Genomic DNA, 27802 nt, shown 5'->3' with positions numbered 1-27802 from the left:
TGTCTCCCAAAGGCCAACTGAAAGTAAATGTGACATATGGAGGTAAAACATAGCAGTTGGAGTTTTATGTGTTGAAATGTGGAGGGCCAGCACTTTTCAGACATGAATGGTTGAGTAAAATCCAACTAAACTGGCACACAATCAAAGCTCTCAATGTGTCACCAACAAGAAAATGCAGCCAAAATAGTAGATAGATAGATAGATAGATATATATACTTTATTGATCCCGAGGGAAATTGGGTTTTGTTACTGCTGCACCAACCAAGAATAGAGCATAAATATAGCAATACAAAAACCACAAACAATCAAACAACAAAATAGAAACTATGCCAGATGGAAATAAGTCCAGGACCAGTCTATTGGCTCAGGGTGTCTGACCCTCCACAGGAGGAGCTGCAAAGTTCGATGGCCACAGGCAGGAACAACCTCCCGTGACGCCCAGTGTTGTATCTCGGTGGAATATGGCCGGGGTCCAAAAGCAACAAGTTCAATATCCAGTCTACAAACACGTTCCTCGATTGTAATATGACCCGGATTGCACCATCCGTTGTTAACCAGAACAGTAAGCACCCAACTCCTTTACGCTTACTCCTCTCGGTGTACTTCTGGTCAGCCGGAATGGTTCGGAAACCGTCCATGGAGAAATTTTGATCGGGTATGTCCTCGTGCAGCCCCATTCCAGTGAAACACATAACACTGCTCTCCCGAAATGTGCTCTGATGCCTGGCTAGCGCCGTGAACTCGTCCATTTTATTACCCACCGAACTCCTCTTCTCCATAAGTCTCTGTTGTCTCGACCCGGTCCTCTTTCCTCGACTTTGTGATCCCCCTCTGCATCCTCTGTGTGTTTTCCTCCAGATTTCAGCAGGGGTGTCCGCTGCTCTGCTCGCTAAACTGGCCGGCATAAGCTCAATCAGCTGGTCCCTGGTATAAACAATGCGACCATGCTTCTGTCCCGCTAATGGGACGTGTTGGGATGTAACTATTTCCAGCGCTAAAAACCCAAATAAAACTCTCTCTACCAGCATGTTAGGGAGGGTGCTATATAGCTCTAACCAGAGGCTGTCACAGCTGCTTAATGCTTGGGAAGGGTATTGGTAAACTCAAGGGCACGAAGGCCAGAATTGAACTGGATGAAGAAGCAACAGCAAGATTTCACAAAGTGCGTCCAGTGCCTTATGCACTACGTTGTAATGTGGGTGCTGAACTTCAGAGCTTGAAGGCATCTGACATTCTCTCCAAGGTCAAGTGGAATGATTGGATCATGCCCATTGTCCTGGTGATCAAGAAAGGAAAGGCCGGAGCTGTTCGCATATGTGGGGACCTCAAAGTGAGCATCAATCCAGTGCTGTGTACTGTGCAGTATCCTCTGCCACGAATAGAAGATATTTATATGTCTTTGATGGGTGGGGAGAGATTTTCAAAGATTGACCTGTTACAAGCCTATCTGCAAATTGAGATTGAGGAGTCAAACAGGAGGTTCCTCACAACCAACACTCACAAGGGACTGTTCCAGTAGAATCGTCTCGTCTTTGGCATCACATCAGCCCCAGCAATTTGGCAAAGGTAATGGACCAAGTGCTCCAAGATATCCCAGGAGCACAATGTTACCTTGATGGTATTGTTGTGACTGGAAAGAATGATGAAGAGAACCTCCAGAACCTTGATGAAGCATTTACCAGGCTGAGTGAGTGTGGTGTGCACACAAAGAGAGAGAAATGTGAGTTTTTCAAGAATGTAATCTCATATTGTGGACATGTCTTTGACAAGCATGGATTACATAAGTCACAAGGGAAGAATGAAGCAGTGCTACAGGCACTCAAACTGGAAAATGTGTCACAACTCAGGTCATCCCTGGGCCTTGTACTACTACCACCACCCATTTCTCCCAAACGTTGCTACAGTGCTGCATCCATTGAATGCACTGTCACAGACAGGAGCAAAGTGGGAATGCTCAGAAAGTTGTGAAAAAGTATTCAAGGAAACCTATAGATTAACCACTTAGGTGAACCGCACACCCATTATGACCCATCCCTGCCCGTCAGACTGGTGTGTGATGTGTTCCCTTATGGTATTGGTGCCATTTTATCACCCACTATGAAAGATGGATCTAAATGTCCGATTTCATTTGCTTCAAGATCACTGTTGAGTGCAGAATTCAACTACACACAGATGAACCGAGAGTCCCTTAGTCTAGTGTGGTGAATAAAGAAGTTCCCCCACTACCTCTGTGGACAAGAGTTTATTTGAGTGACAGATCACCAGCCCCTTGCGTCCATTTTCAATGCCAGGAAGGGGATGCCAATGACGTCTGCTACCCGGTTGCAACGTTAGGCACTTTTCCTACGAGCCCACCCTTATGGCATAGAGTTCAATGGTGCCAAACAACACAGCAATGCTGATGGCCTGTCGCTTCTTCCACTGTTGACAACTGAAGAAAAGTCTTCATTCAGTGACCCAGCAGCGGTGTTCCACACAGCACTAGCGGACCAGTTGCGGTAACAAATTCTGAAAAACAAAGAGAAATGAGGAATGAAATGACCCAGCATTGTCAAAAGTCTATGACATCACCACGCAAGGATGGCCAACTCAAGGTAATCCTATGTTTCCAGAGTTCTCAGTGAGACAAGACCAAATGTCTGTATGTCAAAGAATGCTGATGTGTGGATCTCGTGCTGTGGTTGCATCTAAACTGCACACCAAAGTGTTAGAAAACCTGCATGAAGGACACCTGCGTACAGTCAAGATGAAGATTCTCCCCCAGAACTACATATGGTGGCTGGGAATAGATAGGCAAATTGAAGACATGACCAAAAGCTGTTTGGGATGCCACAAAGTTCAAAATGCATCTCACAGGCAGTGTTACTGTCATGGGAGTGACCATCTTCACCGTGACAAAGAGTGCATATTGAGTTTGCTGGGCCATTCATGGACTCCATGTTTCTGATTGCTGTGGATGCTCATTTGAAGTGACCGAAGGTCATACCAATGAAGTCAACCAACTCAGAAAAGACTGTTTCCGTTCTGAGGACTATCGTCTCCAGAACTGGTTTACCTGAACAAATTGTGAGTGACAATGGATCACAATACAGAGTTCGGACTATTCATGAAGAAAATTGGCATCAAACATTTCAAGTCAGCTCCTCCCAGTGACAAATGGGCTAGCTGTAAGGTTTATCCAGATCTTCAAGGAGTCCATTAAAGCTTTAAGGAGAACATTTCTCTACAGTGCAAGGTCGACAACTTCTCTTTTGTGTATCGGAACCCTGTTCGTGTGATGACAAATCGAACAGCTGCAATGCTGTTCATGAGCAGGAACCTGAGCTCTCGCACAGAACTCCTGAAACCAGATCTACAAAGGGAAGTGCAGAACAAACAGTTCAGCCAGTTACCAAGTAAATCAGCAAGGAACTTCGAAGTTGGGCAGTAAGTCCTAGCGCGTGATTACCGAGGAGACAAGTAGACACCAAGTAAGAACTGGACCACTGATGTACAGAGTGGATGTTGATCAGACCATCATGTGGACCAGATACTGGACGCTGAACTGAAGAACACACATGAGTCGACTGCATCCAATAATTCAGACACATTACAGCCACTGGACTCACCTCTCTGTGATGATCATGTCACTAACAGCAATGTGATCTCTGCAACAGAGAACATTATCTTTGACCAGACATCAGACAAACCTGATGCCACTCCACAGGTCCAAAGGCGCTATCCTGAAAGAAAAAAGAGTATCACCCAAAAGACTGAATCTTTAGTACAGTGAAGTTAGTAGTGGACTGTTATTGTGAAAGCATGTTTGTTTGAATATGGTTTATTAAAGGGAAATTCAATGCTTTGTTACATATTTAGTTTTATGTTACGTTAATCTAAGGGGGGAGGATGTGTAATGTATGGATCTATTTCTTTTAGCATAATGACTCTCCTTAGCATTACATGGTAACTGATAACTTACCCCTGCACATTGATCTGTTGTTCTCTGTCTGCGATGTGAATATGCCAGTTAACCTCTCCTCTGCCTGTGTGCTTTTATTTAATTGATGGGTAGTTGTACAGACACAACAATGACAATCAGATGTGATCAGTTTTAACATTTTTTTAAAGTATTTTATATTTTTCTACAATGCTTTATGCTTCAGTTTTAAGGAAATTCAATTCTATACCTTTTGTTTCACTTACACCAAGTCATGGTGGCTACACAATAGTTAAGTTATAACCTCTTATCACTTCTTTACCCAGAATTCAGCTACCCAAGATTGTATGAGGGCTGTCTCACAATTAGAGCTTCCTACGACTTCATTAGGAAAAAAATGTTGAACTTGCAACTCTTGGCAATCTTTTTAACAAAATCCAAACATCTGATCCATTTGGGCCATGATAGTATTTATATTTCATTTTTAGTGGTTTGTTCCATTTTAATGTGTGACTTGGATATTAATGGACCTCAGAAATCTCAATTTCATTCTGCAAATCCCCCTGAGCAGGGGAAAAATTAGTCAAAATATTTTCTTCAAAATTGCTGTTCATTTCCTCAGTGGGAACTGTAAGGAAGGAATTATTTAAGTCAATCTACCATATTTTATTAGCAAGGTTCACGAATACTGTAATCTTCTAGGAAGCTCTGAATGATAACTATTGCCTATAGTCTGACAAAGTGGTAGTTGGATAAAAGTACAAGATCCGTTGAATCTTCAGCTATGTAATTAAAAAAAAAACACCTCAGGTTTCAAACTTTAAACATCTCCATCAATTATCAGATACAGTAAAACTCCAGTAATGAGGCTGCCTTGGGGCCTTGGTAGTGCCATATTAGCATATTTTCCTGACTTGGTTGTTCCAATTATCTTAACGTACTCTAAGTTCACTGATTTTATATATTCCATGGGAGTAAGCTGCATTCTCTAGTGAACCTAGTGCGTTTAAAAGAGGGTTAAGCTGAGCCCTGGTGAGTACAGGAAACAGAACCTGCTGAGATCCAACTGGGCTTACAATGATATACAACTGACCTCGTGAGCACGCAGATCCCTGAATACAGATAATGAGAACTTTGTATACCTGAGCCAGATGCCAAACCATCAGATGTCCAAACAATTGGAAACTGGATTGTCAGATTTCTAAGACTCTCAAGCTTTCCAATCCAAGCAATATCTGTGCAGAGAATACACCCTTCTATTTCAGGCACCTGGAGGCTGCCTTATGTACTTCCAGGCTGAGGGTAACATGGGTTAGTGTAGCAAACACGAGGAAATTTGCAGATACTGGAAATTCAAGCAACACACACACAAAATTGCTGGTGAGTGCAGCAGGCCAGGCAGCATCTATAGGAAGAGGTACAGTTGGCGTTTCGGGCTGAGACCCTGCGTTCACCAGCGTTTTGTGTGTGTGTTGCTTGGGTTAGTGTAGGATTCCTTCTACACTGCCCACTTGATTTCTGCATCAGCTCCAGAATCATCAGCACTGTACATTGGACCAGTCTTGAACTTTCTCTCTCTTCTCCTGTGGATAAACTGACCGAGATTGCCAATTTACTGACAAACACATATGGTAAAAAGGCTTAACTTCCAACATTCCATTTCAATGTCTAACTTTATTTGATTTATTTTTTTTAACTGATTCAATGTGGAGAAATTCACTGAGAGGCTTTTTCAAACCCAAAAGCGTGATAAAGCCTGTTAAAAGAAACAGAATAAAAAGAGGCTCGCGTGTATATAGCACCTTTCCCAATGTCAGTCCATCTCAATATGTTTTATTTCAATGCAGCACTTTTCAAATGTCGTGTCTGCTGGAATTTTAGAAGCTGAGAATCTCCAATTGCTACAACACAGAGGAGACCATTTGGTCCACTAAGTCTGTATGAGTGATCTATTCGCTTGCCATTCCCCACTCTTTTCCTGAACCCCAATAAATGATTTTCCAATCTAGTTCACTTTTGGAAGTCCTGATTGACTCATGGGCAGAGAATTGCTGATTATAACCTCATTCACTGGAAAGAACAAGCTTTTCTAATTGTTAGGCTGATTTTTGGGTTTAGCACATCTAGCAAACAACTTCAGCCACTTAGATTGTAGATTTAATTTTAAATGTAGCTCTGAACAATAGGTTCCTAAAAGCCTTGAAACACAGACCAGACAATGCTGATTAAAATTCATTTAGATGTCTATGGTGTGGGTGTGAATCGGGAGGAGAGAAGTTTGTGTGTAGTTTCAAGGAAAGTATTATGGATGCATTGAATTGTCCTTTGATGTTTAGCACATAAAATATCAGATCACATTGGACCGGCTAGACCTCTCCACCAAAAGCATCTCAATATGATGCCTCTGTATCTTGTTTTGTTGAATAAAGAGGCTGTTTCATAACTACCAGTACTTTTCTCTGGAGACCTCATTCGTGCAACACACAATTATCATACTCCATTCAGATCTTTTGCTTATGACTTTAAATCTGTGCCCCGTTGTCAGCGTAGTTGCTGAATTATAGTGAGGTTCGGTGGTTAGTGCGAGTCCTCATATTGTTGGACTCTGTTCCGCCCTCCAGTATGTTTCCCTGATGGAATCTACAGTTGAGTGATGGAGGAACCCTTGGTCTCCCAATCTACCTCATCACAGCCCTTTCACTTTTCTCTGTAACCTTGTTCCACGTTCTGTTTTCATTTTACTATCTTGATTAACTTATGCCTAGAATGATCTGTCTGGATGGCACCTGAGCAAAAGCTTTTCACTGTATTTTGGTACATGTGACAATAATAAACCAATGCATAAAAGGACGAAAACTTTAAGGGTCATTGTAAATTATAAATCTTTTAAAGAGAGCTGCCAAAACAGGACACATCTCTAAACAGGTTGTGGTTTTGATGTTTGCATTAATTTAGGGTCCCCATATTCTGGTACTTTTCCCCAGATCAAAATAGTTCATTTTTAACTCCTGGAAGAAATTTGTGTCAATCAGTTTGAAGGAAAACATTACACACAAGTCTGGACTAACGAGACACCTCAGCACATGCTCACATGAGGGCTGTCAGAAAAAAGAACTTGTATTCTGGGTCATATGAACGTGTAACCTCTGTGCATGCTTTCAATTAAGACGTTGGTTCATGGGAAGAGGAGAGGAAGGTAGCGGGAATTGAGGAGAAGGTTGTGCAGTCGGATTTGGCAGACCTCAAAAATTTTAAAAAGCAACATCGCTTCTTCTCAACTTAAACATTTGCAATACAATAATTGTTGCTGTTGGGAAACAAATTGAATTCTGTTTCACTTGGCTGCTGATCTAAGTCATTCTGAAAAAGGTTGCAACATTACTGTGTAGGGAGAAAGGAAGCCAAAAAAAAAAATCAACTCCTGGGTGGACCCTCATACCATTAGACTGTCACCAGTAGGCATGTCCTGATCAGACAGATTGCAAGTTCTGCAATACTTATGGGAAGGAAAGTTTGGCTGTTTTGTGATGTTGAAGAAGTAATCATGATGAAGAGAATCCCTAATCTTTCCTTCCCTGATAATTTATTGGACACAAGCCAGGGCTACATATAGTCTGGGAGAAGAAGAGCTGAAGGCTTTTAATACTGAGGATCTGGGTGGTTCAGTGGACCAGACGTCGGATTTTAATCTCTGTGGCCTGATAGGATCAAAATGTCTAGTCGTTGTGAGGAGCTTAAATGCAATTCATCAGAAGAATCGTACAACACAAAATGTGTAATTTTGTGTTATGTAATACCAGGTTTTTCAATCTCCCTTAGAAAGCCACGATATTTGAAATAGCACTCTAAGATAGACAGTGTAGGAGGTACCATTTTGAAGATATTGTCAAAGATAGAGAAAAATAATGAGAACTTCATTGTTTTGCTAAACCTACCAGTTTAAAATTGTACTTCCTTGTTATAAGAACTCTGATTTCACTGAACTCATAGCAGCTAACAACTTCTTATGTGAAGCATCACTGAAATTGCCTCAGCTCAACATGAAACTTGTCTGATCGAATATTTCAAGTAGATGTTATTATGTTATTTCGATGAGTTAGCAAAGAACAGTGTAACACCCTGTCCACGATTAGTCTGTAAGTCTATAAGGTTATCATGGAAATGAGCGCAGTGAAAGTGCACAGATTCCAGTGGGACTTGCTCCTGAACATGGCTTTGGTATTGCGCGGTATGATGGTGCAGCAGTAAATGCTGCTGTCTCACAGTTCGGGCAATCCGGTTTCAAGAGTGCCTCACATGCTGTCCTTGTGGAGTACACATCTTCGTAGCAAAAGAGGAGTTCGTGGGCATGGACGAGAGAATAAATTGCAGGACTACAGGGAAAGGGGAAGGGTAGTGGACTGATAAGTTTGCTCTGCTGGGAGCCAGCATGAATGCGTTAGACTGAATGGCCTTTCTGTCATAATAAGAGAACACTAAATAGAGCCTGGAATATCCATTACTCCTGTGCTAGCATTGCAGATTAGTTTAGGAGAACAGAACGGAAATAAAGTCCATCATTCCACCAGGTTGTTTTGCAATTCAGAGTGAAAATATTCCTAGGCACTAGATAATAAAAATGCTCTTTATTTTGCTCTGTAAAATTTGGAACAGCAAGCAGAGAAAAGCAAAGCCCGTCATTTGAGTGGAAAATTCATTCAAGATGAAAGGCAATGGGCAACATGCATGGAAATTCTATTCACCACAAATTCAGTTTGTCGGAGTTTTGTGTTTGAATTAGGTACACGTGTACTCACAACCTAGAGTGCACATGTTCCTCCTCCATCTGAGTTAATTCTTGTTACACATCCTCCTAATTTAGGACATTATGCTCCATTGCAGGGGCAACATAAATGCAGGATACACTTCATGAACTTACACCATGAAAAAAAAAGATTTTTGTAAAGGGATGGACAGAAATTAGCTGACTAATTGAGGCTCTTCCTTTAGAATATTATATTACCTGGGATTTCCTTTCTGCAAAGTCTCAATACCCATGTGCTGTCCTTTAACCTTGAGTAAATATAGCAAATGTATAACTGCAGCTGAACAAATCTCAACAGAGAATGTCAGCAGCTCTGTAAAAAGTATCACTTCAGTGCAGTTAGGATCTGACAAGTACTGGCCTTTGGATTATTAAAAAAAATGAAATTCTCTCTCAGGAGAGGTAATGGTATAATACAATTCTGACTAAATGTGCTATATATGACTTAGGAGAGTCACACTATAAATAATATTTTATTCCTGCGTGCTGGTAAGCATGAAATCTACAATTTAAAAAAAAAGATTCTTTGTGGCTTTCTTCCTGATGTGACGCACTGAGTAGCTTGACAGAGAAAGAGCAGCTCTTCCCTTTTCCTGAAGCCACCACACAATATTCCGAAAGCATAGGATGGCATCCGTTAGTCTCGCAAAACCATGGATCTGCGCCTGGAAAGTCTTACTTCAGTCTCTCCAGGGTGCAGGCCTGGGCAAGGTTGTATGGAGGACCGGCAGTTGCCCAAGCAGCAAGTCTCCCCTCTCCACAACACCGATGTTGTCCAAGGGAAGGGCAAGGGCCGATACAACTTGGCACCGGTGACATCGCAGGAGTTGCCAGAGCGAGGTTGAAGGCAACGTCGGACTGCCTTAGGGACTCCAGCTGCGGATTTGTCCTCAGGGTTTACTCCCGAAGCCTTTCCCATAAGTGGGTAATGGCCGCAAGACAGTGGAGGTTTGAAATCAGAGTTTTCCCTCTCTTAGATGAACTGCCTCACCAGGCTGATGAGCTCCATCTACCCGAAACACTGGTTTTAAGGCACCAGGACCTGCTTTCGCCCCTTCTCCTGTCAGTAGAAACAGTTCCGCTGGGCTTAGAGGCTAAGCCACACGAGAAGGCCAGGAGTTGGACTTGGTTGACAGAGGCTATCTGAGGTGCATGCCGTGAGAAGCATTTTTAGGTAGTGGGAGCTTGTCCCCACTGCCACTCCTCAGCTTGACAACCTTGGAACCATAGTATAGCATTGAAAGCATAGACCAGTGAGAACTGCGAACACTGGAAACGGGATGTTCGGGTTACCCAGCATCGCAGGCGGCATCTGTAGAATGACCAACAGCCAATGTTCCGTGTCAATGACCTTCATCAGAACTAAGACATATATATACATAAGTTGTCACAGCTTTGTGTGCCTTTAGTACAGGATTATAAAAACCACAGGGAAACTATTTCCACAGAAATGAGAGTGGGAGAAGAATTCCCATAAAATAACTTGTAACAATGAGATGAGTAAGAGGTACTCATAAGAGTAATGTCTGATATAATATTCCTCCCGGGAGGGGGGAGAAGATGGCGGTGCGACGGCAGCGTGTGCGGCCACTTCGGTGATGACATCTGTTATCTGTCAAGTATGGGACCGTGCACGATTCTGATTTGATGGAGACAGACGTGAGAGCACAGTGGAACATCTGGAAGACTTCTGAAATGCCCGCTTCGCTGCCGCTGTTACTGTGTGGTAACCGGAATCTCCGGAGCTGAAGGCCCCGAAATCCTCGTCTTTGCCTGTTTCAGCGACCAGGGAGAGGTCGAAGGCGCTCGGCAGAGGATGGCACTCGGGAGGCTGTTCGGAAGCTCAAGGTCTTCGGACGGATGGACTCAGTGTCGGCTGTGGTCAGCTGCTTCCAAGGTTTCGGCAAGTTGACGCTGCCTGGAGGTTTATGGCAGGGAGTTTCTCCCTTTTGCCGCCTGCTATCGGGGACTCGGGAGTCGATCGACTTGGGGACTTTTGAGACTTTTTTTACTGTGCCCATGGTTTGTTTTTCATCAAATTATGGTATTGGTTTGCACTGCTGTAACTATATGTTATAATTATGTGGTTCTGTCAGTGTTAGCCTTTGGTCTGTCCTGTTTTCTGTGATATCACTCTGGAGAAACATTGTATCATTTCTTAATGCGTGTATGCATTTCTAAATGACAATAAAAGAGGACTGAGTGTTCTCATAATCTAATCTAAAGAATTAAAGTTCAAAGTAAATTTATATTCAAGATCCATATATATCACCATATACAAACCTGGGATTCATTTTCTTGCGGGCATACTCAATAAACCCAATAACCGTAACAGAATCAATGAAAGACCACATCAAAAGGGCAGGCAACCCGTGTGCAAATGACAACCCATGCAAATACAAAAAGAAAGAACAAGAAATAATAATAATAATAAAGCAATAAGTACCTAGATGAGAGTCCTTAAAAGTGAGTCATAGGTCTTGGGAACAGTTCAGTGTTGGGGAAGTGAAGTTATCCCCTCTGGTTCAAGAATTTGATAGTTGAGAGACAACAGCTGCTCCTGAATCTGGTGCTGAGAGTCCTAAGGCTCCTGTACCTTCTTACCGATGTCAGCAAAGAGAAGAGAGCATGACCTAGATGGTGGGGGTCCCTGAAGACGGATGCTGCCTTTCTGTGGCAGTGCTCCATGTAGATGTGCTCAATGGTATGGAAGGATTTACGCATGATAGACAGGGCTGTATCCAGTACTTTTTGAAGGATTTTCCATTCAAAGGCATTGGTGTTTGTATATCACGCTATATACTTTCCACCACACACACTGTATATAGAAGTTTGTCAAAGTTTTAGATGTCATGCTAAATCTTCACAAACTTCTAAGGAAGTAGAGGCACTTTCTTCATTTTTGCACATATGTACTGGGCCCAGGACAGATCCTCTGAAATGATAACCCTAGCTGACTGTCTCCACCTCTGATCCTCCAATGAGGACTGGCTCATGGACCTCTGGTTTCATCCTCTTGAAGTCAATAATCAGCTCCTTGGTCTCGCTGGTATTGAGTAAGAGGTTGTTGCTGTGGCACCACTTAACCAGATTTCCAATCTCCCTCCTATATGCTGATTCCTCACCGCCTACAACAGTGGTGCCATCAGCAAACTTGAATATAGCATTGAAACTGGGCTTAGCCATGCAGTCATAAGTGTAAAATGAGTAGAGCAGGGAGCGAAGCACACAACCTTGTGGTGCACTTGCGCTGACGGAGATTGTGGTGGAGATGTTGTTGCCAATCCAAACTGAATGGGGTCTATAAGTGAGGCAGTCGAGGATCCAGTTGCACAAGGAGGTATTGAGGCCAAGGTCTTGAAACTTATTGGTTAATTTTGAGGGAATGATAGCTTTATTGTAGATTTCATCATCACAAAATGCTTAAGCAGTCCAGTGTCTGTCGGTTGACTATACTTAGACAAAGGCTGAACTGATGATGGACATTTGCTAGTGATGAAGTCAGTTAGTTCCGTCAGTGAAGCAGCAAATACATTATAGACAGACAGTGGGCATACAGACATTACAAGAAGGAAAACTATCTTTGTTGATGTTCCTGCCAAACAACTATTTCCTTTGACTTTGTTATCTGATGTCTCTGCATAATAAAACAAAACTGTTTGTAGAGAATTCAGTACGCTATGTCCCAATGTAACTTATAGTAGACATCAAAGGGTTTACAGCATGCAACATCTGTGCTCTCCCTCTCCCAGGGCTGGCTTCTTGCTTAATTTACATTCTGTTTATGGCAACAGAACAGGGAGTCGGGATGTGTCTGCTACGTCCACATGTCAGTGATTCAGACAGACATCATAAACTGATAACCAAAGAACTCTTATCTGGAGATCAGTTGAATTACTGAGAGCAGCAAAGCAATGTTGAAGAGAAAGGATCATGTCAATCTTTCAGTTGTTGACATTTCTTTCAGAAATAGATAATATTATGTAAAATGATGAATGAGACAGCAAAAATATCTTCCCCCTTACTCACTGGAAATAAAAGCAAATAGATGAAATGCCTGACCTGCTGAGTTCCTCCAGCATTTTGTAGACGAAAACATTGCTTTGTTTATTCATCTCTGAGACATCTCAGAGTGAAGTTTTAACAGTATGATTGGTCTTTCTGCCTGGTAACCTCTTTGGCACTTTTTATTGTGTGATCTCTCTGCCCTTCATTTGAACTGATCAGAGATGGGCACAGGGGGGCCAAATATTTTTTTCAGAGGTTTGTTTAGGCATCTTGCCATTTGCTAAGAATGGAAAAGTCATTATTCAGCGAGTATCTCCACTCTGCAGCTGTGCACAGTGTGCAGATCACCATGATAAATCTTGTGAGGGTATAAAATTTAGAACATAGACCAGTGGAACATAGAACATTACAGCACAGTATATGCCCTTTGACCCATGATGCTGTGCTGACCTTCTTCTACTTCAAGAACAATCTAACATAGCCCATTTTTCTTTCATCCACGTGCCCAAGAGTCTCTTAAATCTCCCTAATGTACCTGTCTCCACCACCAACTCTGGAAGTGTGTTCCGCACACTTGCCATTCTCTCAGTAAGAAACCTACCTCTGACAACCCCCACGAACTTTCCTCCAATCATCTTAAAATGGTGTCCTCTGGTAATACCCATTTCCACCCTGGGAAAAAGTCACTGGCTGTCCAACCTTTCTATGCTTCATCATCACAATCACTTCTACCAAGTCACCTCTCAGCCTCCTTCATCCCAAAGAGAAAAGCTCGAGCTCACTCAACCTATCCACATAAGGCATACTCTCTAATCCAGGCAGCATTCTGGTAAATGTCCTCTGCACCATCTCTAACGCTTCCACATCCTTTCGATAATGAGGCAACCAGAATGGAACACAATACTCCGTGTGGTCTTATCAGAGTTTTATAAGGTTACCTCATGTTTCTTGAACTCAATCCCCTGAGTAACGAAAACCAACACACAACTTGCTTTCACAGCCACCCCATCAACTTACACAACTTTGGAGGATCTATGTATGTGTAACCAAGATCCCCTCTGTTCCCCCAAACTGCCAAGATTCTTGTCATTAACCTTGTATTCTGTCTTCAAGTTCGACCTTCCAAAGTGTATCACTTCACACTTTGCCGGATTGGTCTCCACCTGTCACTTCTCAGCCCATTTCTGCATCCTATCAATGTCCCATTGTAATCTACAACAGGTGGGATTTCCCAGTGGCCACCCAGTTTAATTTTACTTCTCATTCTCATTCCCATGTCCGTCTATGGCCTCCTGTACTGCTTCTCTTAGGTTGGATGAGTAACACAACATATTCTGTCTGGGTAGCCTCCAACCTGACTGTATGAACATAATATTCTCTAACTTCCAATAATTTCTCCCCCTCTCTCCTCTCTCTTTTTTTCCATTCCCCATTCTGTCTCCCCTCTTACCCCTTCATTTGCTTATCACCTCCCTCTGTGCCCCTCACCTTCCCTTTCTCCCATGGTCTACTGTCCTCTCTTATCAGATTCCTCCTTCCTTTTTCAAAATGGGGAGAAAATTCAGAAATCAGAGGTGCAGAGGGACTTGGGAGTCCTCCTCCTGAATTCCCAAAGACTTAACTTGCAGGTTAAAAGTTGGTCGTAAGGAAGGGAAATGCAATGCTAGCATTCATTTTGAGAGGACTAGAATATAAAAGCAAGGATGTAATGCTGAGGCTTTATAAGGCATTGGTCAAACCACACTTGGAGTATTGTGAGCAATTTTGGGGCCCTTATCTAAGAAAGGATGTGCTGGCATTGGAGAGGGTCCAGAGGAGGTTCAGGAGAATACTTCTGGAAATGAAAGGGTTAATCTACGAGGAGCGCTTGATGGCTCTGGGCCTGTACTCACTGAAGTCTAAAAGAATAAGGGGGGGGATTGCATTGTAACCTCCCGAATGTTGAAAAGCCTAGTTAGAGTGAATGTGGAGAGGTTGTAACCTATAGTGGGGGAGTCTAGGAACTGAAAGCGCAACTTGAGAATAGAAAGATGTCCTCTTAGGATGGAGATGAGGGGGAATTTCTTTAGCCAGAGGGTGGTGAGTCTGTGTAATTCAGATAGCTGTGGAATCTAAGTCATTGGGTTTATTTAAAGTGAAGGGCGATAGGTTTTTAATTAGTAAGGGTGCCAAAGGTACAGAGAGAAGGCAGAAGAATGGCGTTTGAGAGGGATAATAAATCAATCATGTTGGAATGGCAAAGAAAATTTGATGGGCCAAATGGCCTAACTGCTCTGTGTCTCATGGTCTTCAAGACTTTACCTTTTCCAACTATTCCCTCACAGGTTCTCACTTCATTCCCTCTTTCCCTTCACCTGTCAGTTTGTACTCTTTCCCTTCCCCCAACCTTTTTATCCTGGCTTCTCCCCCTTCCTTTGCAGTCTCGATAAAGGGCCTCAGCCAAAAATGTCGCCTATTTATTCCTCTCCATAAATGTTACCTGATCTGCTGAGTTCATCCAGCACTTTGTATGTTGCTCTTGACTTCTATGAACCTCTTCTGTTTAGGAACAGGTGGATGATTAGAGTGAAGGGAGTACCAACCAGGAATAAAAGAGGAAACATGCACCAAGATTCAGAGGAAGTAGGGGAGGTCCTTGATGAATACTTTGACTCGGTATTCACTAGTGAGAGGGACCTTGACAAATGTGAGAACAACATGAAACAGGCTGATATGCTAGAACAGGTCGGTGTTAGGAATGAGGTTGTTCTGGGAGTTTTGAAAATCATTAGGATATATAATTCCCTGGGGCCAGATGATCCTTGCATCCTTACTGACCACATGTGTAATACCAGATTATCAGATGGTGGAAAATGTTACTCCTTTGTTCAAGAAAGGAAGTAGAGATAACTCTTGGAATTATAGACCAGTGAGCCTTACTTCGGTGGTGGGCACATTATTGGAGAAGATTGCTTAGAGACAAGATTGATGAACATTTTGTGAAGCATAGACCGACTAGGGGTAGTCAGCATGGCTTTGTGAGGGGCAAGTCATGCCTCATGAACCTGATTGCAATCAATGAGGATGTGACAAAACACATTGATTAAGGTAGACCAGTGGACATGGTGGATGTGAATTTTAGTAAGGCAATTGATAAAGATCCCCCATGATTGCCTCAGTTGGACTGAGTATATTCAGGAATTGTTTGAAGACGATCGAGGTGAAAAACCAGAAATTAAGAAGAACATGGAAGGTCCAAGTATTTTAAAATCTGAAGTTCGTTATGCAATAAATAAGATGAAGAAAGGAAAGGCAGCAGGTCCTGATGAATTAGTAATAGGAAAAAATTATTGCCCTTGAAGATTATGGAATTGAAAAACTTACTGATTTAATCAATGACATTTATGAGACTGGAATAATACCAGAAGAGATGAAAAAATCAGTATTTATCACTCTTCCTAAGAAACCTGGAGCAATAGAATGTGAATTACATAGGACCATAAGTTCATTGAGTCATATCACTAAGATACTTCTAAGAATTTTGATGACGAGCTAAAAGTAAGGTACAAGCTGAAATAGGTAAAGAACAATGTGATTTTGTGAAAGACAAAGGTATAAGAAACGCGATGTTAATGTTAAGGATACTATCAGAACGAGCTATTCAAGTGCAAAAAGATTTGTTTATTTGTTTTATCGACTACACAAAAGCATTTGATAAAGTGAAGCACAATAAGTTATTTGAAATATTACAGGAAACTTTAGATCTAGATTCGAAAGACTTCTGCCTAATCAGAAATCTGTACTGGGAGCAAACTGCCTCTGTAAGAATAGATGGAGAATTGAGTCAGTTTACGAAAATCAAAAGAGGCGTTAGACAAAGGTATATTTTCTCCCCTGATTTGTTTAATGTGTACAGTGAAACAATATTACAAAAAATAAGAGACATCTTGGGAATCAAAGTTGGCAGTGAAAACATCAATAATTTCAGATATGCGGATGACACTGTGTTATTACAAGTATGGAGGAAGAACTACAAAACTTAATTTATTTAGTTGTTGAAGAAAGTGCAAAAATGGGTCTATCTATCAATCGCAAGAAGACAATGTATGGTGATATCCAAAAAGAAGGAGAATCCTATCTGCAGGCTGAAAATAAACGGGGAAGACATAAAACAAGTACAGAACTTTTGCTACTTAGGAAGCTGGATGACATCAGATGGCAGGTGCGACATGGACATCAAAAGAAGAAAAGGGATGGCAAAAGACACCTTTACGAGAATGAAGAGAGTATACTGACCAACACTAAACTAGGCATGACAACCTGCCTCAGAGTACTGAAATGTTACAGTTATTCAGTTATGTTATATGGATCAGAATGTTGGACAATATCTAGTAACATGAGGAAAGAAATTGAAGCAGCAGAGATGTGGTTTTTAAGGAGGATACAAAGAATATCATGGATGAAACGAACATCTAACAAGGATGTCATGAACAGAGCAAGCACAAAAAGAGAAATAATGTATGAGATCATGAAAAGGCAATGTGACTTCATTGGACATGTGATTAGGAAAGAGGAGTTAGAATGCATGATAATTATGGGAAAGATTGAAGGGAAGAAAGCAAGAGGAAGGCAAAGACAAATGATGATGGAGACAGCAGCCAGAGAACTGGAAATGAATACCAATGAATTGATCCACTTGACCCGAAACAGGAGTGTGTGGGCCATGGCAGTCAAAGCTCAAACTGGGCACGGCACCTGATGATTGGCTCATTCAGAAAGTCAGGAGGCAGGGGATCCAGGGAAACAGCTGTGTAGATTTAGAATTGGCTTGCTCATGGAAGGCAAAAGGTGGTTATAAATAGAGCATATTCTGCCCAGAGGTTGGGCACCAGTGGTGTTCTGCAGGGATTTTTTTTTTGGGACCCCTGCTTTTTGTGATTTTTATAATAACTTGGATGAGGAAGTGGAAGGGTGGGTTCCTAAGTTTGCAGATGACACAAAGATTGGTAGAGATATGGATACTGTAGAAGGATGTAGCAGGTTATAACAGGATACCATCCATAAATTTGCTGATGATATAATCATTGTTGGTTGAATCTCAGATGGAGATGAGAGGATGTACAGGAGTGAGGTATACTAGCTGAGTGGTGTCACAGCAACAATCTTACAGTCAATGTCAGTAAAAGGAAGGAGTTGACTGTGGAGTGCAGGAACATGAACCAATCCTCATAGAGGGATCAGAAGTGGAGAGAGTGGACAATTTCAAATTCCTGGCTGTCAAGATCTCTAGGGGTCTAACTTGGTCACCACATATTGATGCAGTTATAAAGAAGGCAAGACAGCAGCTATATTTCATTAGGTGTTAGAAGTGATTTGGTTTGTCAACTAAAACACTTGAAAACTTCTATAGATGTACCGTGGAGAGCATTCTGACAGGGTGCACCACTGTCTTGTAATGGGGGGGGGGGGGGGGAGGGGAGGAGGTGCTACTGTACAGAATTGAAAGAATCTACAGAAAGTCATAAAATTACTCAGTTCCATCTTAGGTACTAGCCTCCGTAGTACCCAAGATATCTTCAAGGATTGGCACCTCAGAAAGGCGAGAAACATTACTATAGACTCCCATCACCCAGGGCATGCCCTCTTCTCATTGTTACCATCAGGAAGGAGGTACAGAAGCCTGCAGGCACGCATTCAGTGATTCAGGAACAGCTTTTTTCCCTCTGCCATCCAATTCCTAAATGGACATTCAACCCATGAACACTACCCCACTTTTTAAAAATATATATTATTTCTGTTTTGCACTATTTTAATCTGTTCAATATACATATATATACTTACTGTAATTTATTTATCTATTTATTTATTTCTATATACTCATGTATTTTTGTACTGCTGCTGCTAAGTTAACAAATTTCACGGTTCATGTCTATAGATTCCCCCAAAGTTGCTGAGAAATTGATGGGTTGTTGAGAAGGTGCATGGTGTGCTGGCCTTCATTATTCAGGGGACTGAGTTCAAGAGCCATGAAATAATGTTATGGCTCTATAAAACTCTGGTTAATCAGCACTTGGAGTATTGTGTTCATTTCTGGTTGCCTCATTATAGGAAGGATAAGGAAGCTTTAGAGAAGAGTGAACACATTTTAATTCCATGTCCCATTCCCATTCTGATATGTCTATCCACGGCCTTCTCTACTGTCAAGATGAAGCCACACTCAGGTTGGAGGAACAACACCTTATATTCCATCTGGGTAGCCTCCAACCTGATGGCATGAACATTGACTTCTCAAACTTCTGCTAATGCCCCACCTCCCCCTTGTACCCCATCCGTTATTTATTTATTTATATACACATTCTTTTTCTCTCTCTCCATTTTCTCCCTCTGTCCCTCTCACTATACCCTTTGCCCATCCTCTGGGTTTCCCCCCCCTCCCCCTTTTCTTTCTCCCTAGGCCTCCTGTCCCATGATCCTCTCATATCCCTTTTGCTAATCACCTGTCCAGCACTTGGGTCCATCCCTCCCCCTCCTGTCTTCTCCTATCATTTCAGATCTCCCTCTCCCACTTTCAAATCTCTTGCTAGCTCTTCTTTCAGTTAGTCCTGACGAAGGGTCTCGGCCCGAAACGTCGACTGTACCTCTTCTTAGAGATGCTGCCTGGCCTGCTGCGTTCACCAGCAAGTTTTAAGTGTGTTGATAGGAAGGATAAGGAAGCTTTAGAGAAGAGTGTAGATGAGATTTACCAGGATACAGCCTGGATTAAAGAGCATCTTATTGAGTATAAGTTGAGTGAGCTAGTGTTTGCTCTTTGGAGAGAAGAAGGATAAGAGGCGACTGAATAGAGGTACACAAAATGATAAGATGCATAGATTCAGTGGATATCCAGAGACCTCCTCCCAGGGAGGAAATGCCTAATACCAGGGGTCATAATTTTAAGGTGATTGGAGGATAGTATAGGGAGATTGTTAGAGGTAAGTTCTTTACACAGAGTTGTGGGTGTGTGGAATGCCCTGCCAGGGGTGGTGGTAGAAGCAGGTATATCAAGGACAGTTGAGAAACTCTTAGATAGGCACATGGATGAAAGAAAAATAGAGGGTTATGCAGAAGGGAAGGGTTAGATTGATCTTAGAGTAGGTTAAAAGTTTCAGCACAACAATGTGGGCCTAAGGTCCTGTCCTGTGCTGTATTCTATGAAATAATGGAATATTAACAACACAAATGTCATTGGAAGGGAAATATCAAGTTAATAAATCATAGTTTTCAAAATTTAGAATATATTTATAAATAGTGCAGCCTATGGAATCACTGACTATCCTGAGGAGGTCATGTTATATCCTGTTCCAATGAATCACTGATCGTCCCGAGAGGGATTACAGTATGTACCGTCGGAGGAATCACGGAGTCGCATTATAATCCTGACCCATGGAAACCCACACTGTACAGCAACCTGCACAGATGGCGATACATTTCTGAAATGTTTATAAATATGAATCATCAGCAGACAATTTTAGATGCAAAATGCAGATGTAATGACATCACTGGTTGCTCTGCATGTTTCCTCCATACTGTCATAAATTGGATATGAAAACTCCAATTTATAGTAGAAAAGCCTGGAGCATGTGGTTCTTCTATATTGCACCTGTGCCTATTTAACAGGATACTTTGCTAACGTTGGGATATCTGACTGGGCAGTTTCAGAACTGAATGTAGGCTGCTCAGACCCTTCCATAGTCCACAGTATACACAGAATGCTGGAGGAACTCAGCAGATCAGACAACATCCTGATGAAGGGTCTCAGCCTGAGAGGTCAACTGTTTATTCATTTCCATACATGCTGCCTGACCCGCTGAGTTCCTCTAGCTTTCTGTGTGTTTTGCCTTGGATTTCCAGCATCTGCAGATTTTCTCCTGTTTGTGACAATCCACAGTACGCTTAAATTAACAGGCGATGTTTTCTTTTCTGCATTTGGCTTTCAAGATACTTGTTTAGTGGGTGTCTGGCAGTACTCCATTCAAAACCCAGCCTAGTATAGCCTCGCAGGAAGGGTTGATCCCAGAGAGACTGCAGAAACACCACATCCCGCCTGAAGAATGTACAGTATCCAAAGACTCAGGCAATGTAAGACTGCCATCGCATAAATACATGAAGTTCTACGGTAGATTTTTAGCCACATTCTGACACTAGACTGTATTACCATGACAAAGTTAGAAGTGGAGGTTCACACTGATGGTTGCATATTATTCAGTTGCATTTTCAACTTACCAGAAAATAAAGTGGCAAAACCTAAATCACAACTACATATAGGCAGCAAAGTATTAAATAACATAAAAATGCCAGACTAATTTATAATGTAACATCTACAACAAACCTAATCTGTATAATTAATGACATTATCAATTTGAGTCACTCACCATCAACATGTTGGAATAAGCATAATCAGAAACTGAATTGGACCAGTTACATAAATGTTGGAGTAGTAAGAACAGGGTCAGGGTCTGGGTATCCTGAGGTGAGTAATTATCTCCTGACACTTCAAAGCCTTTTTGCCATTTACAAGGGACATCCGGGTTGTAATGGAATACTGAGACACAAGACTGCAGATACTGGAATCTAGAGTAATGAGCAAAAGGCTTGAGGAGCTCAGCAGTTCAAGCATTGTCTAGAGGCAAAGAGGTAGTCAATGTTTTGGGTCAAGACTGAGAGAATACTGTGCTGGAATTCTCTCCCCTTGCCTTGATGCCTGCAGCTTTCAGCAACACTCAAACTCAACAGCATTGAGGACAAAACAATCTATTGGCATCCCATTCATTATATTGTCTCCCCATCACTGTTGCACAGTGGCTGCTGTATGTGCCAGTAACAAAAGGCACATTAGTTACTTGCCCAAGCAATTAATAGAAGCACCTAAACCCACAAACTTTACCAGCAAGAAGGCTTCAGGGGCACGGGAACACTAAGTTGCATGCCATCTGTGGAAACTTATGTCTGTTTCTTCTTTGTCGCTGGATTTAAATCCTGGAATCCCTTCCTCAAAAGCACTGTGGCAGTTTTTTTCATCTGAAGGACTGCAACATTTCAAGAAGGAAGTAGCTCATTGCCACTGTAAAATGGTGTAACATGAACAAAGTCACCAGAAAGACACTGAAGCTGAATGGATACAGAAGTGTTTTATTCAATAAAATGAGACACTCTCAGAGGAAAGGGCCTGTTTGACCTAATATTTCATTACATTTTATATGATAAACATCAAAGGGCAATTCTATAGTTACTATGTATCTACAATGCTTCCTTTGAATTACATATAATTTTCACACCTCCTTCTTTGCACCCACTCTCCAGATACTCTAAATGAATGTTAATCAACATTGTCTGCTTTTCAATTGACTGATGTCCACAGCTCCAGGGCTGCATTTTAAATTTAGATTACAATCCATGTGGAGGTCTAAAAATTGGTTGCTGAAGTTAATATTTGCTATATGCCCTAACAGCCACCTTTCTCAAGAATTGTCATGTGTAAGTAGTAAATTCTAGACTTGCCAGTGATGACCAGACTCTGAAACATGAATGAAAAAGAAAACTCCGACAAGGCAATCAAACTCAAAAAAAAAGAGTACAATTATGCTACGTTCTTTGACTGCAAATGTTTAGCTCATAAAACTGTCCTCAGAGAAATCTTAATAAACAGGCTGATCTATTGTGTAGTATTTAGAAGAATATGGTGGGAAGAGCCAGAAATAAAATGAAAATAAAAGTAATGGATAAAAGTTGCATTCATAGTAACACATCATGAGGTTCTAAATGATATGCTGTTCTGTTTCAGCTCACAATTCCCAAATTCCCTGTGGTTGTAAAGATGGGCCACGCTCATGCCGGCATGGGTAAGGTAAGTGGTATCAATGCAAAAGCTGCCTTGGGCACCATCAATCTCACCAGAATATAGGAGTAGGAGTAAGTCAATAGAACCATTTAGTTTGTCCTGCCATTCAATATTATCATAACTCATCTGCCCCTAGACCTAATTCCTCTTCTGTGCCTATTTCACACAGCCCTGAGTTCCCCAAACTTCCAAAGATTTATCCATTTCCACTTTAAAGTGAACAAGCCTCCACAACCCTCTGTTGCTGAGAATTTTAGAGTTCTGTGAGAGGAAATTCATACAGCCTTCAGTTTTGAACAACTGCTCCTTACCTTGCATGTCCCATTATTTGGGGCTCTTGGCTTGAATACCTGTTATTTGATATTTGGGAAATCTCACTGTTTGTCCTATCATGCTCCATTAGAATCTTACACATTTCAATAAGAAAGGAATATATTTTCCACTTTTTCCAAACTTTAAGCAGTACAGGTGTCACTTTTTAGCTGTTCATACAGGACAATCCTCTCATCCCATGAATTAGTAGAGTGAATCACTTCTGGATTTGCCTGTAATTTAATAAGAGAACCAAAGCTCTGCACAGTGTTCATGATATGGCCTTACCAACATCTGTAAAGTTGTAAGCAGGAGCCAGTAAAGCACCTCATTTATAAACTAAACAGAAGTGCATGACTCACTTTAATCCTTGGGCTTCTGGTGTGCCCTAATTATTTCAGAGTAGAACATAGAATAGTGACCACAGTACTGACCCTTCAGCCCATTTAACCTACTCCAAGGTTAATCTAACCCTTCCCTCCCACATAGCCCTCCATTTTCCTTTCACCCATGTGCCTATCTAAGAGTCCCTTAAATGTCCCTATGTATCTGCCCCCACCACCATCCCTGGCAGGGCATTCCATGCACCTACCACACTCTTCGTAAAAAAAAAAACTACCTCAGACATCCCCCCGCTTACTTTCCTCCAAACACCTTCAAGTTATATCACTCATATTAGCCATTTCCACTCTGGGGAAAAATATTTGGCTATCCTCCAAATCTATGCCTCATGCCATCTTGTACAACTCCACCAAATCACCTCTCAGCCTCCCCCATTCCAAAGAGAAAAGCTGTAATTCGCTCAGACTATCGAAATAGGACATGCTCTCTAATTCAGGCAGCATATTGGTACAACACCTCCATCTCTAAGCTTCCATATCCTTCCTATAATAGGTGACTAGAACCGAACACAATACTCCAAGTGTAGTCTAACCAGAGTTTTATAGAGCTGCAACTATTACCTCACGAAAGTCGTGGATCACTGGAGTTCTCTATACCATAGGACCACAGATACTTGTGTAACAACCTGGTTCACAATTTTACTGCATCGATGTAGGTATTCCATCTTAGCAGTTCTGTAAGAGCAGTCAGTTCTACTTTCAGCCTGTTTGCGTTACCGTTGAAGATAAGGGATGCTTAGGGATGTGTGTCATCCAATTAGAATGGTGGAACCGGGAGGAGGTTCCAGACAATGCTGGGGGGAAAGGGGGGGAAGGTTGGTCTTTGTCTGGTGGGAATGAAGAGAGAAGATGCTGAAGAGAACTGGTCGTAGGGTTCGATCCGGTGGTAAAACGCGATTCGATGGATTGGTGAATGTGGCTTTTGGAAGATTTGAGCTCCAACCTGTGCAATTTTTACTGCTTAATTATAATGGGCCCTTTTTGTTTTTTTCTTTCTTTTATTTACTCACACTTTGGTTAAGTTAACATTCACAAATATGCTTTAATATTGTATGAAGTGTGAGATCTGTTATTTAATGCCGGCGGGCAACTGCAGGGCAGAAAAACATACAGCTTTCACACAAACTGGGGTTTGGGTGGGCGAGACACTCCAACCCTGTGGATTGGGCGGGACCAAAGTCGTATACACCCTAGACGTACAAAGCCTGAGGAAGCTGGGTTCTCGCCGCGGAATCCAGTGGCTGTTAGCGAGGGGTTATTGAGCCACATTTCCAGAGACACCCAGTAAAAGGGGGTTCGTAAGTATGCTTAAGACTGCTGTGTTGAGATACTATAGAAATCAAGGGTTGAGGGCATAGTAACTCAATTGATGCAAGTTCAACCATGATCTCATTCATGGAGACCATAGCCTGCTCTTGGTTCTATTTGTATCAAAAATAGGGGCCATTTGACAGAATGTTAAAGATGGAAGTTGGAGAAGAGGAGGCTAAGATAGAAAATGAGAATACTCCATTAATACAGAATGGCACAAATAAGTTATGTCATCTATAATACTCAAATAGTAAGAGTTAAAGTATATTACATGTTTTAAATAAATGAAAAGGGATGGAAGGTAAATGTTTTCCTTAAACTTCAGGAGTGTACACTTTCATCAAGAGACAGAGATCAGACAAGGTATGAAGTACAAAGTTGGCACAGCTGTTTATAGACCAGTTAGCCTGACCTCGGTGGTTGGAAAGGTGTTGAAGTTGACTGTTAAGTATGAGGCTTTGGGGTACTTGGAGGCACATTGTAAAATGGGCCAAAGACAGCATGGTTTCTTTCAGAGCAATCTTGTCTGACAGATATTTTGGGATTCTTTGAAGAAATAATAATAGGATAGACAAAGGAGAATTCATGGAAGTTGTGTACTTAGATTTTCAGAAGGGTTCTGACAAGGTGCCGCACATGAGGCTACTTAGCAAGATAAGAGTCCATGGTACTGTATTACAGGAAAAATATCAGCACGGATAGAGCATTAGCTGACTGGCAGGAGGCAGAGTGGGAATAAAGAGGGTCTTTTCTGGTTGGCTGCCAGAAATGAGTGGCATTCCGCAGGGATCAGTTTTGGGATTTCTTCTTTTCACTTTGTATGACAATTATATGATTTGGATGACGGCCTTGGGGCCACCTTTGGATGATATATAGATAGGTGATGTTGAGGAAGCATGGAGTCTACAGAAGGACTTAGATAGATTAGGAGAATGGACAAAGAAGTGCCAGGTGGAATACATTGTAGGGAAGTGTATGGTCACCTACTTTGGAAGAATGAATAAAGATGGAGACTATTTTCTAAACGGAGAGTGTATTCAAAAATTAAAGGTACAAAGGAACCTGGGAACCCTTGTGCAGAATTCGCTCAAAGTTAACTTGCAGATTGAGTCAGTGGTGAGGAAGGCAAATGCAGCGTTAACATTCTTTTCAAGAGGACCAGAATACAAAAGCATGGATTTAATGCTGAGGCTTTATACGGCATTGGTCAGACTGCACTTGGAGTATCATGAGCAGTTTTGGACCCCTTGTCTAAGAACAGATATGCCAGCATTTGAGAGGATCCAGAGAATCAAGAATGATTTTTGGAATAAATCGGTTAATGTATGAGGAGCATTTGATGGCTCTGGGCCTGTACTTGCTGGAGTTTATAAGAATGAGGTGTGATCTCATTGAACCTATTGAGTATTGAAAGGCCTGGATAGTGGAGAGGACGCTTCTGATAGTGGGAGAGTCTAAGAGCAGAGGGCACAGCCTCTGAACCGAGAGATGTCCATTTACAACAGAGATTAAGAAGAATGTCTTTACTAGAGGGTGGTGAACATGTGGAATTCATTGCTACAGATGGCTGTGGCCAAATCATTGGGTATATTTAAAATGGAGGTGATAGATTATATGGAAAAGAGTAAGCAGTCGATGCTTCCGGCTGAGACCCTTCGTTAGCATGGGAAAGAAAGAGGAAAAGTCAGAGTAAGAAGGTGGTGGGAGGGGAGGAAGAAGTACAAAGTGGAAGGTGATAGGTGAGACCAGGAGAAAGGGAGGGGGTGAAGTAAAGAGCTGGGAAGTTGATTGATGAAAGAGGTAAAGGGCTGGAGAAGGAGGAATTTGTTAGGAGAGGATAGAAGACCGTGGAAGAAAGGAAAGGAGGAGGTGCACCAGGGGAAGGTGATGGGCAAGTAAGGACATAAAGTGAGAGAGGAAGGGAGGAAAACAGGAATGGAGAATGGTGAAGTTGGTGGGGGGCAATTACGAGAAGTTGGAGAAATCGATGTTCATGCCATTAGGTTGGAGGCTACCCAGATGGAATCTAAGGTATTGCTGCTCTAATCTGAGCGTGGCCTCAACACAGCAGTAGAGGAGACCAAGGACTGATATGTTGGAATGGGAATGGGACGTAGAATCAAAATGTATGGCTACCAGGTGGTTCCACTTTTTCTGGCGGACAGAGTGTAAGTGACACCGGGAGATCCTGATTTTTCTGGAGGACTGAGTGTAGATCCCCTCCTCACTGATCTCGCGCCCCCCCCCCCCCCCCCGGTAGTTATCCTTGCAAGTGGCTTTCAGCAGGGATCATTCCCTACAAACTCCCTTGTTCACTTGCCCCTCCCCACTGATCTCTCTCCTGGTTAACACTCATCCCTCCTGGTACTTACCCGTGCAAGTGGAACAAGTGCCACACCTGCCCCTACACCTTCTTCCTCACTACCATTCAAGGCCCCAAACAGTCCATCCAGGTGAGGGAACACTTCACCCATGAGTCTGTTGGGGTCAGCTACTGTATTCAGTACTCCCGTTGTGTCCTCCTGTATAACAGTGACACCTGATGTAGATTGGTAGACCACTTTGCTGAGCGCCTACACTCCGTCTGCCAGAAAAAGTGCGATCTTACCTGGTAGCCACTCATTTCAATTCTACTTCCATTTCCATTCTGACATGTCAATCCATGGCCTCCTCTACTGCCACAATGAGACCACCCTCAGGTTGGAGGAGCAACACTTCATATTCTGCCTTGGTAGCTTCCAACATTGATTTCTCCAACTTCCAGTAATTTTTTCTCCTCTCCCTTCCCTCCTTATATCTACACTCCAGCCTCGTACTTCTTCTTCTCACCTATATATCACCTCCTCCTGACCATTCTCTCATGGTCCACTCTCCTCTCCTTCTTCTCCAGCCCTGTACCTTTTGCACTTATCATCTCCGAGCTTCTTACCACATCCCCCTTCCCCCACACTCCCCACACGTCTGGCGTCACCTGTTAGCTTCTAGCTTGTCCTCCTTCCCTCCCCCCCACCGCCCACCTTCTTATCCTGGCATCTTTCCCCTTCCTTTCCAGTCTTGAAGGAGGGCCTCAGCCCGAAACATTGAGAGTTTATTAATTTTCATAGATACTAACTGGTCTACTGAGTTCCTCCAGTATTGCTCTGGATTTCCACCATCAGCAGAAACTCTTGTGTATATTGTAAACCAAAACA

General features: G+C 42.2%; 1 protein-coding gene across 4 annotated transcripts in view; it reads left to right on the top strand.

Moving 5' to 3' along the window:
• Positions 1 to 27802, top strand: part of LOC140202624 (synapsin-3-like) — a 344209-nt gene that overhangs the window by 274033 nt on the left and 42374 nt on the right. For all 4 annotated transcript variants that reach the window (XM_072267691.1, XM_072267692.1, XM_072267693.1 and 1 more), the window contains exon 7: positions 22531 to 22593. In XM_072267691.1, the coding sequence (XP_072123792.1) occupies positions 22531 to 22593 (63 nt within the window). The remainder of the gene's footprint in view (positions 1 to 22530; positions 22594 to 27802) is intronic.

This window comes from Mobula birostris, chromosome 9, assembly GCF_030028105.1.
Source record: "Mobula birostris isolate sMobBir1 chromosome 9, sMobBir1.hap1, whole genome shotgun sequence".
NCBI lineage: Eukaryota > Metazoa > Chordata > Chondrichthyes > Myliobatiformes > Myliobatidae > Mobula > Mobula birostris.
Note: the sequence above shows the minus strand (reverse complement) of the source record. Positions and strands in the feature narration are given on the sequence as shown.